This window comes from Carcharhinus amblyrhynchos, chromosome 27, assembly GCF_965287045.1.
Source record: "Carcharhinus amblyrhynchos chromosome 27, sCarAmb.v2.hapA, whole genome shotgun sequence".
Taxonomy (NCBI): Eukaryota; Metazoa; Chordata; class Chondrichthyes; order Carcharhiniformes; family Carcharhinidae; genus Carcharhinus; species Carcharhinus amblyrhynchos.
In genome coordinates, this window is record NC_137350.1 from 42,429,619 (window position 1) to 42,444,784 (window position 15,166).

The window sequence follows — 15,166 nt, forward strand, 5'->3', positions numbered from 1 at the left end:
ATCGAGGCCAGGCAACTTCCTAGTGAACCTTCTTTGCACTCTCTCTAAACCGTGTTCTGATAGTGTGGTGACCAGAACTGCATGCAATTCTCCAAATTCAGCCTAATCAAGGTTTTATATAGCTGTAAGATTTCCCAACTCTTATACTCAATGCTCCAGCCGATGAAGGCAAGCGTGCCATGGTACTTTTTTAATCACCTTAACCACCTACGTTGTCACTTTCAGGGAACTGTGGACCTGCATGCCCAGATCACTCTGTATGTTAATGTTCCTAGGAGTTCTGCTATTTACAGCATAATTCATTCTTAAATTTGGTCCTCCAAAATGCATCACCTTGCATTTTTGTTCATTCATTCATGGGACATGGGTGTCGCTGGCTGGCCAGCATTTATTGCCCATCCCGAGTTGCCCATGAGAAGGTAATGGTGAGCTGCCTTCTTGAATTGCTGCAGTCCATGTTCTGTGGGTTTGAAAGGTGCTAAGGATCTTTGATGAATTGCTGTCACTGAACGTTCGTGGTAGAGAGTGTGGATGTTGGAGGATGTGGTGCCAATCAAGCGGGTTGCTTTGCCCTGGATGGTGTCAAGCTTTGAGTGTTGTTGGAGCTGCATCCATCCAGGCAAGTGGGAGTATTCTATCACACTCCTGAATTGTGCGTTTTGTTGCTGAATAGGCTTTGGGGAGTCAGGAGGGGAGTTACTCGCTGCACCATTCCTAGCCTCTGACCTGCTCTTGTAGCCACTGTGTTTATGTGGTGAATCCAGTTGAGTTTCTGGTCAATGGTAACCCCAAGGATGTTGGGGGATTCAGTGATGATAACACCATTGAATGTGCCTGGCATTTGTGTGGCGCGAATGAAACTTGTCACTTGTCAGCCCAAACCTGAATATTGTCCAGATCTTGTTGCATTTAAACGTGGACTGCTTCAGTATCTGAGGAGTCACGAATGGTGCAATTGTGTAATTGTGCAAAATAGCACATAGAACATTACAGCACAGTACAGGCCCTTCGGCCCTCGATGTCGCGCCGACCAGTGGAACCAATCTAGTGACCCTCTAACCTAAACTATTCCAATGTTATCCATATGCCTATCCACTGACCATTTGAACACCCTTAAAGTTGGCGAGTTCACAACTGCTGCAGGCAGGGCATTCCACGCCCTCACCACCCTCTGAGTAAAGAACCTACCTCTGACATCCGTCCTATAATTACCACCCCTTAATTTAAAGCTATGTCCCCTCGTGTTAGCCATCACCATCTGAGGTAAAAGGCTCTCACTGTCCACCCTATCCAATCCTCTGATCATCTTGTATGGCTCAATTAGGTCACCTCGTAACCTTCTTCTCTCCAATGAGAGTAACCTCAAGTCCCTCAGCCGTTCCTCATAAGACCTTCCCACCATACCAAGCAACATCCTGGTAAACCTCCTCTGCACCCTTTCCAATGGTGCGACGATCATTGTGCAATCATTGGTAAACATTCCCACTTCTGATCTTATGACGGGGGGGAAGTGACTGATGAAGCAGCTGAAGATGGTTGCGTCTAGGACACTACCCTGAGGAATTCTTGCAGAAATGTGCTGGAGCTCGGATGACAGACCCTCCACAACCACAACCATCTTCCTATCTAACAGATTAAATTCCATCTGCCATTTCTGTGTCCAAGTCTCCAATCTGTTTACATCCTGTTGTATCCTCTGACAATCCACGGCACTATCAGCAACTCCACCAATCTTCACATCATCTGCAAACTTTCTATTCAGATCACCCACATTTCCCTCCAGATCATTTATATATGCTACAATCAACAGAAGTCCCAGAACTGATCCCTGAGGAACACCACTAGTGACAGATCTCCTTTCTGAAAAATACCCTTCAACTGCTACTTTGCCTTCTATAACCAAGCCTGTTCTGTATCAATCTAGCCAGCCCCCCTCAAAATCCACTTTGATTTTAGCTTTTGTACCAGCCTGCCATATGGGACCTTGTTAAACACCTTACTATTCAAAGTACATCCACAGCCCTTCGCTCATCAATTGTCTTTGTCTCCTCTTCAAAAAATTCAATCATGTTGGTGAGATACAATCTTCCCCATACAAAACCATGCTGCCTGTCACTAACTATTCCACTTTCTTCCAAATGTACATAGATCCTGATCCTCAGCATCTTCTCCAAAAGCTTCCCCAACACAGTCGTCAGGCTCACTGGCCTATAATTTCCTGGATTATCCCTGCTTCCTTTTTTAAACAAGGGAACAACATTGGCTATTTTCCAGTCCTCTGGAACCTTGCCTGTCAAAGAGGATGTGAAGATACCTGTTAAGGCGCTACTATTTCTTCCCTTGCCTCCCGCAGTAACCTGGGATAGATCCCATTTGGCCCCGGGGACTTGTCTACCTTAATGCAAGCTAGATACCCAACACTTCTTTCTTCGATATATTGACATCGACTAGAGTGTTCACACATCCATCCCTGACCTCAACATCTATCATGCCCTTCCCCTTGGTGAATACCGATAAAAAAAAATTCATTAAGGATCTCACCCACTTCTTGTGGCTCCACACATAACTCTTCTCCACTGTCCTCGAGTGGGCCTACTCTTTCTCTCAATACCCTCTTGCTCCAAATATACGTATAAAAAGCCTTGGGATTCTCCGTGACCCTATTTGCTAAATTTCATGGCTTGGCTCTCCTAATTCCATGTTTACGTTCCTTCTTACTTTCTCAACTCAATGGCTTCATCAATTTTTCGATGCCTCGACCTATCGTATGCTTCCTTTTTCCTTGTGCCTAAGCTTACAATTTCACTTGTCATCCATGGCTCCTGAATCCTGCCATTTCTATCCTTAATTTTTTTTTACAGGAAACTGCCTGTCCAACTGGCCTTTTAAAGTCTCCCACATGCCAAATGTAGATTTGCCTTCAAATAGCTGCTGCCAATCCACATTCCCAATAATTTGGATGTATTTGGCCCTCGACCAATTAAGGTCGAGGGCCATTCTTGTCCTTAGTCATGATTACCCAAAATCTTATGGAATTATGGTGGCTAAGCCCAAAATGCTCCTCCACTGAAACATCCATCACCTGGCCTGGCTCATTCCCCATTACTCAGTCTAGTATGGCCCCCTCCCTGGTTGGATTGCCAACATACTGTATCAAAAAACCCTCCTGCACAGAGCTTTAGCTAGAAGGGAGTCCCAGTCAATATGGGGGAAGTTAAAAGTTTCCCACCACATCTACCCTGCTTTTTTCACACCTTTCCGCTATCTGACTACATAACTTCTCCTTTTACTAGGCTAATTTCTGGGATGGCAGGTCTGTCATGAGGAGAGACTAAATTGGTTAGGATTATATTCACTGGAGTTTAGAAGAGTGAGAGGGAATCTCAAAGAAACTTATAAAATTCTAACAGGGTTAGACATGGTAGATTCAGAAAGAATGTTCCCAATGGTGGGGAAGTTCAGAACTAAGAGTCATTGTTTGAGGATAAGGGGGTAAAGCTTTTGGTACTGTGGTGAGGAGCAATTTCTTCACCCAAAGGGTGATGAATGTGTGGAATTTACTACCACAGAATGTAGTTGACACCAAAACCTTGTCTGATTTCAAGAAGAAATTAAATACAGCTCTTGGCAAAAGGGAATAAAGGATATGGAAGGAAGGGGGATCAGGATATTGAATTCGATCATCAGCCATGATCAAAAAGAATGGCCTACTCCTGCTTCTAGTTTCTATTTTTCCCGTGGGCTGTTGGGAGGTCTATAATATATTCCCAACATTGTGATTTCGCCCTTCCTAGTCCTGAGTTTCACCTATAATGCCTCACTGCAAGATCCCTCCAACCTCTCCTCCCTCAACACAGTTATGATCTGCACCCTAAGCAGCAATAAAACTCCCTCACCCCTTTTGTTTTGTCTTCTGTCCCATCTAAAAGGCGATATCCTGGAATGTTAAGCTGCCAGTCCTATCCCTCCTTTAACCATGTCTCTGTATTTGCAATATCATAATTCCATGCAGTAATCCAGGCTTGATGGGCTGAATGGCCTCCTGCACTGTATGCTTTCTATGAAATGTGGGCAATTGAGACTAGCTTAGTGGTAAAAACTGGCATCATGGACAATTTGGGCTGAAGGGCCTGTTTCTATGCTGTAAACCTCTATGACTATATATAGGGTATGACAGATGAACTGAGAGAACATAAGAAATAGGAGCAGGAGCAGGCTACCTAGCCCCTTGAGCCTGCCCCGCCATTCAATAGGTTCATGAACTTATTAAATGGCGGGGCAGGCTCAAGGGGCTAGGTGGCCTGCTCCTGCTCCTATTTCTTATGTTCTCTCAGTTCATCTGTCATACCCTATATATAGTCATAGAGGTTTACAGCATAGAAACAGTCCCTTCAGCCCAAATTGTCCATGATGCCAGTTTTTACCACTAAGTTAGTCTCAATTGCCCACATTTCATAGAAACCATACAGTGCAGGAGGCCATTCAGCCCATCAAGCCTGCACCAACAACAATCCCACCTGGGCCCTATCCCCATAACCCCACATATTTACCTCACTAATCCCAGGACACAAAGGTGCAATCTAGCATAGCCAATGCACCTAACCCACACATCTTTAGATTGTGGGAGGAAACCCAAGCAGACACAGTGAGAACGTGCAAACTCCACATAGAAAGTGACCCAAGCCGGGAATTGAACTCAGGTCCCTGGAGCTGTAAGGCAGCAATGCTAACCACTTTATTGCCTGTATTTGGCCCATATCTCTTGATAACCATTTTACCCATGTAACTGTCTAAATGCTTTTTCAAAGACAAAATTGTACCTGTCTCCACTACTACTCTGGCAGCTTGTTCCAGACACTCACCACCCTCAGTGAAAAAAACTGCCCCTCTGACATGCTCTATCAATCATCTCCAATCAAGCTCCACTATGCAATCCTAAGGGACCATTAAAGCTACAGAACACTGCATTAGTCCAGATTAAAATCAACATGAGATCAATTTTTTTTTTATTTGTTTGTGGGACATGGGCAGCACTGGCTGGCCAGAATTTATTGCCCATCCCTAGTTGCCTGAAGGCAGTTGAGAGTCAACTACATTGCTGTGACTCTAGAGTCACATGTAGGCCAAACCATGTGATGATGGCAGATTTCTTTCCCTGAAAGGACACTGGTGAACCAAATGGGTTTTTCCGACAATCAACAATGGTTTCATGGTCATCAGTAGATTCTTAATTTCAGATTTTTTTAACATATTGAATTCAAATTCCACCATCTGCCATGGTGGGATTCGAACCTGGCTCCCCAGAACATTAGCTGAGTTTGGGGATTAATAGTCTAGCAATAATACTATCAAGCCATTGCCTGCCCTTATACTGTTAATAATAAAGGACATTGGCTACAGACAACACGGTGCTGACAAATTGCCAAGGACTGCAGAAACATTCTGCAGAGAAACATGATTAAAATACATTTCTTAAAGGCACAGTATTGTCACACAACTTCAACAAGCACACTTGTTTGGAGGAGCCCGTGACCAGAATGTCATTCAAGTATATAGTCACTTTAGGTAACCCCTGAGGTATGTTCTCTATCATCTACTGGATGATAGCATGTGCCAAAGGGAATTCAAAGGAAAGTTACGTATATTCCTTTAAGTCCTCGCACATATTGATTGTAATATTATTTTAGGGACGCCTCATCTCATTTGAGTTGAAGTCAAGCATGGCTCATATCCAGCTGAGTGAAAACCAACCTGCCAGCTAACATGGTGCACAAGACTCAATTTTGGGCTTGGGTATATGTCTAATTTAGATTCCTGGTTGACCGTTAACTTATAATCCCCACAAATGCAGACTGATTTATCCAGCTTGAAGACAGGGATGATAGGTGAGACCCATTCTATAAATTGTATGGGCCTTATAATGCCAAGATCTTCAAGGTGCCAGAGTTCAGCCTCCACTTTCTCCGAGAGTGAGTAAGGGACAGGTCTTGGCTGTGGCATTAGGGCCGAAATAAATTTTGGCTTGGGCCTCTCTTATCTTCCCAAGTCCTTTGTCAAAAACTTCAGGATATCTGTTAGTGGCTGCATACAGCTCTTCTTCGCCTAGCTGGAAGATCTCCAACCAATTTAACCTGGTTTGCTAGAGCCAATTTCTCCCCATTAATCTTGTTCCTTGTCCATATACAATGACAAGTGGGAATCAGGCTGATTGCTGTAGGTCATTGGGGAGCAATTTATCCTCAGTGGTCTGTGTAGGTAGGTAGTCTGACCCTTGGGTTCTCCGGTTTCAAAAGTTGCATATTGGTTTAGAGGTATTTATATGCCTACTCCCCAATAATGCAAACCGCAGCTTCTGTGTTCAGTTTCAGCAGGTGTTCATTTACCAGCAGTTCTACTATTATGGGATTGACCTTGATCACAATAATACGATCTAGCTGCATTGCGGTAGACAGAGGGGAACCGGTGGATGTGGTGTTTTTAGATTTTCAGAAGGCATTTGATAAGGTGCCTCACAAAAGGTTGCTACAGAAGGTTAGAATGCACGGAGTTGGGGGTAAGGTGTTAGCGTGGATAGAGGATTGGCTGTCTAATAGGAAGCAAAGAGTTGGTATCAATGGGTGCTATTCTGGTTGGCAGTTGGTAACTAGTGGAGTGCCACAAAGATCGGTGCTGGGGCCTCAACTGTTTACCATTTATATAGATGATCTGGAGGAGGGGGCTGAGTGTACGGTGACGAAATTTGCTGATGACACGAAGATGAGTGGAAAAGCAAATTGCGTGGAGGGTGTGGAAAATCTGCAGAGGGATCTGGATAGGCTGAGCGAGTGGGCGAGGACCTGGCAGATGGAGTATAATGTTAGCAAGTGTGAGGTTATCCACTTTGGCAGAAATAATAGTAGGAGGGATTATTATTTAAAAGGCGAAAAGCTGCAGCATGATACGGTGCAGAGGGACCTGGGGGTGCAGTCTGCAGGTGCAGCAGGTGATCAAGAAGGCGAATAGAATGTTGGCCTTTATAGCGAGGGGGATAGAATATAAAAGCAGGGAGGTCTTGCTGCAACTGTACAGGGTACTGGTGAGGCCACAGCTGGAGCACTGTGTGCAGTTTTAGTCGCCGCACTTGCGCAAGGATATTTTGGCCTTGGAGGGAGTGCAGAGAAGGTTCATTAGGCTGATACCGGAGATGAGGGGGTTGGACTATGAAGAGAGACTAAATAGACTGGGTCTGTACTCGTTGGAGTTTAGAAGGCTGAGAGGGGATCTTATAGAGACGCATAAGATAATGAAGGGGATGGATAGGGTAGAGAGGTTCTTCCTGCTTAGAAAGGATAGCAGGACTTAGAGGGCACAGCCTCAAGATAAGCGGGGTGGGGGGGGGGTGGGGGAAGCAGTTTAGATCAGAGTTGAAGAGGAACTTCTTCACTCAAAGGGTGGTGAATCTCTGGAATTCTCTGCCCGTTGAAGTGGTGGAGGCTGCCTCGCTAAATATATTTAAGTCACGGGTAGATAGGTTTCTGATTGATAAGGGAATTAAGGGTTATGGGGAGAAAGTGGGAAAGTGGAACTGATTCACTTCAGATCAGCCATGATCTTATTGAATGGCGGGGCAGGCTCGAAGGGCTAGATGGCCTAATCCTGCTCCTATTTCTTATGTTTCTTTCTCTGGCAATGGACGTATCTCCATGGTACTGGCCTTGGTCTCCTTCTGGAGCAACCCACCTTTTGTATACTCCTGCAACTGTGCCTTGGCTGAGTTGCCTGGCTATCCTACAACAGTCTGACTTTTGGCACTTGCTACATTCCAGAGTATGATTTCCTCTATGTTTGGGGATATCATTGTGTTTCCTCAATTGCCTGGTGACACAGGTTGGGCTTTGATATTGTAGTGGAAACTCTGATGTCTTACTTGCACAGGAGTCCTCAGTTGAGGAACAATCACTGCGATTCATGGTTCGACTCCCTATCGGGAAAACATCATATCCAGACATTCCTTGCAGCTTTTGAGGCCATTTTTCTGGACTATGCAGTGACAAGGCTATTTCAATAGCTCTCTAAGTCCAGATCAGGCCCTGCCAGTAGCTTTTTTTTTTCAGTTTCAAGTTGCTCATTCCACACACCAATCTATCTCTCAACATTTCATTCAGAAATGATCCAATTTTATAATGTTCTGCCAATTTCTGCAGTCTGGAACAAGAATTCTCCATGGGTTCCCTCAGCAGTTCTCCCTGTTGCATTAAAACAAATTCTCTGGAGTGCGACACATAACCTTGGACCATAGTGGTTTTTAACCAAATTTTACAAGTTTATTGAAAGCCTTCGAATCAGGGTACCTGGATAAGTCAGGGTTTTCACTATACTGAACAGGCTTGAGCAAAATTACTTTCTGTTGTTCATCTCCCTCAATATTATTTGCCTAGAAGTAGTAGTACACACGCTCTACATACTGGCTCAGTCTATTTTTATGTCAAAAGGTTCGAGTTTACCAAAAAGCACATTTGTCCTTTTTCTCTCAGAGAGTAAATGTTGTTTGCTGTTCAATGAAAAAGGATACCAGAGTAGTAGAAAAAAAACTTGTTCACCTTCATTGCCAATATAATAACCTCACTAAGGCCAGTCCTCCAGTACAACCTTGCTTTATCAAAATAAAGAAAAGGCCACATCCACAACATAAGACAAATCAAAGCCTATGTCCAGGCTCTGAGTGAGAGGTTTGAACTCTCATCACTAGTCTGTCATTGCGTGAGCTCCCACTCGCTCAATAGGGAAACTTGTATTCCTAAAGTCCATGAGACCTATTAATGATGCCCCCGTGTCCTTCGTAGCAACTGTAACAAGAAGCAACAGTCCTCATGGTAAAATACGATGCCAAGGCAGATGGAAGAAAGGATCTTGATTCAGAAGATCAGGAACTAGAATGAGTATGGGTGAAAATTAGGAATAAAAAGATTCAGAAAACACAAAACAAAAAAATGAAATAAATTTTCATTTCCCGTGCTGGGTTGTTCTTTGTAAATTCCAGACCCACAGCAGTTCTAAATAGCAAGCTGGGACTGACAAACCTAGCTGCTAATGTGCATAGATTTTTGAAGGTGGCAGGATATTAGCAAAGTAAATGGGATCTTTGGTTCTGTAAATAGAGGGACTGAATATAAAAGTATGGAAGTTACGTTGAATCTTTATGAATCTCCAGTTAGACTACCAATACATTATTGCATCTAATTTTGGTCAAAATGTTTTAGGAAGGATGTGAGGGTCCTTACAAAGGGTGCAGAGGAGATTTCATATAGTTAGAAGTTTACAGCATGGAAACAGGCCCTTCGGCCAAACTTGTCCATGCCGCCCTTTTTTTTTTAAAGCCCCTAAACTAATCCCAATTGTCCGCATTTGCCCATATCCCTCTATATCCATTTTACCCATGTAACTATCTAAATGCTTTTTAAGAGACAAAATTGTACCCGCCTCTACTACTACCTCTGGCAGCTTGTTCCAGATACTCACCACCCTCTGAAAAAATTGCCCCTCTGGACACTTTTGTATCTCCCCACTCTCACCTTAGTCCTATGCCCTCTAGTTTTAGACACCCCTACCAGCAAATCTAGCTGATCTGTGCCCCTCATTATTTTATAGATCTCTAAGATCACCCCTCAGCCTCCAATGCTCCACAGAAAAATGTCCCAGTCTATCCAGCCTCTCCTTATAATAAACCAGTAGCATCCTAGTAAATCTTTTCTGCACTCTTTCTAGTTTAATAATATCCTTTCTATAATAGGGTGGCCAGAACTGCACACAGTATTCCAAGTGTGGCCTTACCAATGTCTTTTACAACTTCAACAAGGTGTATCAACTCCTGTATTCAATGTTCTGACCGATGAAACTAAGCATGCCGAATGCCTTCTTCGCCACTCTGTCCATCTGGACTCCAATTTCAAGGAGTAATGAACATGTAACCCTAGATCCCTTTGTTCTGTAACTCTCCCCAGCAGCCTACCATTAACTAAGTCTTGCCCTGGTTCACTTTACCAAAATGCATCACCTTGCATTTGTCTAAATTAAACTCCATCTGCCATTCATGAGCCCACTAGCCTAATTGAATAAGATCCCGTTGCAATTGGAGATAACCTTCCTCACTGTCCACTACTCTACCAATCTTGGTGTCATCTGCAAACTTACTAACCATGCCTCCTATATTCTCATCCAAATCATTAATATAAATGACAAATAACAGTGGACCCAGCACTGATCCCTGAGGCACACTGCTAGTCACACACCTCCAGTTTGAAAAACAACCCTCTGGCTTCCGTCAAGAAGCCAATTTTGTATCCATTTAGATACCTCACCCTGGATCCCGTGAGATTTAACTTTTTGCAACAACCTACCATGTAGTACCTTGTCAAAGGCCTTGCTAAAGTCCATGTAGACAACATCAACTGCACTGTCCTCATCTACCTTCTTGGTTTCCCCTTCAAAAAACTCTTAGTAAAGATGGACTAAGAAAAGGTGTTCCCATTAATTGATCAATAAAGGACCAAGGGACATTGACTTAAGTTTTGGACAAGAGATGCAGCGAAGAATATGAGGAAGAACTACTTTTACATAGCAAGTGTTAATGCTTAGACACATGCCTGTAAGGCAGTGGAAGTGGAAATGATGAGTGATCGCAAAAGGAAACAGGCTGAACTTTAGAGAAATAAACCAGCCACACTACAGGAGTTGAGTAGGGGAACAGTACTGACAGCAAGGCTCCATGGGGAGTCAGCATGGATTCAATGAACCAAATGATTTCCTTTTGTGCCATTACAACTGTGTTATGGAGATAAATTATTCATTATTGCATAACAGTTTATGAAAAGTCTAAGTGAGAAAAGATTATGCATTGATCTCGCTGGCATGATGCAGATCATCAATTATCTGACTGCTTACAAAATGAAACACATAGAAGTTGTTAGGAATCTTGGGGAAGGGAGGTTTTATAATGCAGTACTTCGTACAGAAAATTGAGATTTTTATTTTAATATATTGCTTGCACACATTAACTCTTTTTAATTTAAAAAGATGGAAGAGAATTTGATAATTACATAGTAATTGTAATAAGTTTAATTCAGGTAGTGAACATTTATTGGGAATTCACTGAGCTTCTTGTAAACAGACAAGACCAAAACTGTGGGTTAGCAGGATATACTTAAAATCTATAACACTGTAAATAAACATCAAAGTACAAAAAGATGACCTCCAATCTACCCCTTGCCAACTGACCTGGGGTAGAACAAACAAGAGATTAATACATTTATCATTGCAGAAACATTTTTATAATGACTTTGTTCCTACAGTCCAGGTATTGGTTTCTTCTAAATCCTAGGAATTAATTTCAATGCAATACACATAGTTTCTTTGAAGAACAAGAATTGCAGTACCTTCTGATGGCACCAGGTACAAACCCAGCAAAGGCAGGAAGGATTGGCAACATACCCAAAGATCTCATCCGCTGAAGGATCTGATGCTACAAGTTGGAATAAGCAAACACTCAATTAGCAGGAGAGCAAAATTCTGCTCCAATAGCAACTGGTCAAACTTAACAAAAAGACGTCATTGGGTCATTAGCAACCTATTTGTTTAGCAACTCGTATGGTTTATGTGGAGGATCCGGGACACTTTAAATCTTAATTTAAAAAGTAAACGTAAGAACATAAAAAATAGGAGCAGGAGTAGGCCATCTAGCCCTTCGAGCCTGCCCCGCCATTCAATAAGATCATGGCTGATCTGAAGTGGATCAGTTCCACTTTCCCGCTTTCTCGCCATTTCCCTTAATTCCCTCATCTATCAGAAATCTATCTAGCCGTGACTTAAATATATTCAACGAGGTAGCTTCCACCACTTCAATGGGTAGAGAAGTCCAGAGATTCACCACCCTTTGAGTGAAGAAGTTCCTCCTCAACTTCTAAATTGCCACCCTCCCTTATTTTGAGGCTGTGCCCTCTAGTTCTGTTTTCCTTTCTAAGTGGGAAGAATCTCTCTACCTCTACCCTATCTAGCCCCTTCATTATCTTGTATGTCTCAATAAGATCGCCCCTCAGCCTTCTAAACTCTAACGAGTACAGGCCCAGTCTATTCAATCTCTCCTCATAAGCTAACCCCCTCATCTCCGGTATCAGCTTGATGAACCTTCTCTGTACTCCCTCCAAGGCCAATATATCCTTTTGCAAATAAGGGGACCAAAACTGCACACAGTACTCCAGTTGCAGCCTCACCAGTACCCTGTACAGTTGCAGCAAGACCTCCCTACTTTTATATTCTATCCCCCTCGCTATAAAGGCCAACATTCCATTCGCCTTCTTGACCACCTGCTGCACCTGCAGACTGGGTTTTTGCGATTCGTGCACAAGGACCCCCAGGTCCCTCTGCACCGTAGCATGCTGCAGCTTTTCACCCTTTAAATAATAATCCCTCCTACTATTATTTCTACCAAAGTGGATAACCTCACATTTGCTAACGTTATACTCCAACTGCCAGGTCCTCGCCCACTCACTCAGCCTATCCAGATCTCTCTGCAGACTTTCTGCTCCCTCCACGCAATTTGCTTTTCCACTCATAAGAACATAAGAAATAGGAGCAGGAGTAGGCCATCTAGCCCTTCGAGCCTGCCCCGCCATTCAATAAGATCATGGCTGATCTGTCGTGGCTCAGTTCCACATTCCCGCCCTCTCCCCATAACCCTTAATCCCCTCTCTTATCAAAAACCCATCAACCCGCGTCTTAAAAATATTTAGCGAGGTAGCCTCCACCACTTCAACGGGCAGAGAATTCCAGAGATTCACCACCCTTTGAGTGAATCTTCGTGTCATCAGCAAATTTTGTTACCCTACACTCAGCCCCCTCCTCCAGATCATCTATGTAAATAGTAAACAGCTGAGGCCCCAGCACTGATCCCTGCGGCACGCCACTATTCACCAGCTGCCAACCAAAAAAGCACCCATTGATTCCAACTCTCTGCGTCCTGTTAGATAACCAATCCTCAATCCACACTAACACTTTCCCCTCAATTCTGTGTACCCTAATCTTCTGCAGCAACCTTTTGTGAGGCACCTTATCGAACGCCTTCTGGAAATCTAGAAACACCACATCCACCGGTTCCCCTCTGTCTACCGCACTAGTTACATCCTCGTAGAAATCCAATAAATTCGTTAAACACGACTTCCCCTTCACGAATCCGTGCTGCGTCTGCTTGATCAAAGCGTTCTCTTCTAGGTGTCTTGCTATTTCTTCTTTGATGATGGATTCTAGCATTTTTCCAACTACGGATGTTAAGCTAACCAGCCTATAATTCTCTGCCTTTTGTCTGCTACCTTTTTTAAACAGCAGCATAACATTAGCTGTTTTCCAATCCTCTGGCACTTCCCCAGAGTCCAGCGAATTTTGATAAATAATTACTAAGGCATCCACTATTATTTCTGCCATTTCTTTCAGAACCCTGGGATGCATTCCATCCTGTCCCGGGGACTTGTCTACCTTCAATCCCGTCAGTCTACCAAGCACTACCTTTCTAGTGACAATAATTGCATTAAGGACCTCATCTCCTACCAACCGTCTTATCTTTAATATTTGGTAAGCTATTTGTGTCCTCCTCCGTGAAGACTGACACAAAAAACTTATTTAAAGCCTCAGCCATTTCCTCGTTACTCGCCGCTAAATCCCCCCTCTCGTCCTCCAAGGGTCCAACATTCACTCTAGCCAGTCTTCTTTATATATCTGTAAAAACTTTTACTATCATTTTTTATATTTAGAGCTAGTTTAGCTTCATACTCTATCTTTCCTTTCTTTATCGCTTTCTTAGTCATTCTTTGTTGTTTTTTTAAAAATCTTTCCCAATCTTCTAATCCCCCACTATTTTTAGCTGCTCTTTACGCAGCAGTTTTTAATTTAATACTCTCCTTTATTTCCTTGATAACCACGGCTGGTTATCCCTTTTCTTACAGTCCTTCTTTACCATCGGAATATATTTCTGCTGAGTACCGAAAAAGATCTCCTTAAAAATCCTCCACTGTTCCTCGGCTGTCCTAACAACCAATCTGCGCTCCCAATCTACGTTTGCCAATTCTGCCCTCATCCTATCATACGCCCCTCAGTTCAAGCAGAGGACACTGGTTTGGGACCCTACTATCTCATCCTCCATCTGCATCAGAAATTCAACCATACTATGACCACTTGTCCCAAGAGGATCCCTCACAAGAAGATCCCTAATTCTACCTGCCTCGTTACATGACTCCAGATCTAAGTTAACTCGCTCCCTCGTAGGTTCCGTTACATACCGTTCAAGGAAACTATCCCGACAGCATTCCAAGAACTCTTCCTCAAGCCCACCGCGTCCGACTTGAGTCAACCAATCAACATGCAGGTTAAAATCCCCCATAATTATCGCCATTCGATTGGAAAAGCTATAGTTCAAGCACGTGAGAGGGGTCAGTTTTTGTCCAATGTGCGCAGGAAGGTTTCATGACACAGGATGTAGATAGGCCAACAAGAGGTGAGGCTACATTGGATTTGGTACTGGGTAATGAACCAGACCAGGTGTTAGACTTGGAGGTAGGTGAGCACTTTGGTGATAACGACCACAATTCGGTTACGTTTACCTTAGTGATGGAAAGAGATAGGTATATACCGAAGGGCAGAAGTTATAGCTGGGGGAAAGATAATTATGAGGCTATTAGGCGAGATTTAGGATACATAAGGTGGAGTAGGAAATTGCAGGGGCTGGGAACATCTGACATGTGGAGCTTACTCAAGGAGCAGCTACTGCGAGTCCTTGATAAATATGTACCTGTCAGGCAGGGAGGAAGTGGTCGAGCGAGGGAACCGTGGTGTACTAAGGAAGTTGAATCTCTGGTGAAGAGGAAGAAGGAGGCTTACGTAAAGATGAGACGTGAAGGCTCAGTTAGGGCACTGGAGAGTTATAAATTAGCCAGGAAGGAGCTAAAGAGAGAGTTAAGAAGAGCTAGAAGAGGACAGGAGAAGACTTTGGCGGATAAGATCAAGGAAAATCCTAAAGCTTTCTACAGGTATGTCAAGAATAAAAGATTGGTTAGGGCAAGATTAGGGCCAGTCAGAGACAGCAGTGGGAAGTTGTGCGTGGAGCCTGAAGAGATAGGAGAGGCACTGAATGAGTATTTTCCGT

At 43.5% G+C, this 15,166-nt stretch overlaps 2 protein-coding genes across 2 annotated transcripts in view; one reads left to right on the plus strand and one right to left on the minus strand.

The window, feature by feature from the left end:
• LOC145359156 (bone morphogenetic protein receptor type-2-like) overlaps positions 1-15,166 on the plus strand; it is a 215,339-nt gene that overhangs the window by 38,200 nt on the left and 161,973 nt on the right. The gene's annotated exons all lie outside the window — the stretch shown is intronic.
• The window catches only part of naglu (N-acetylglucosaminidase, alpha), a 60,552-nt gene that overhangs the window by 15,023 nt on the left and 30,363 nt on the right, over positions 1-15,166 (minus strand). Inside the window, exon 4 of the mRNA XM_080213372.1 lies at positions 11,412-11,497. Coding sequence (XP_080069498.1) covers positions 11,412-11,497 — 86 coding nt within the window. The remainder of the gene's footprint in view (positions 1-11,411; positions 11,498-15,166) is intronic.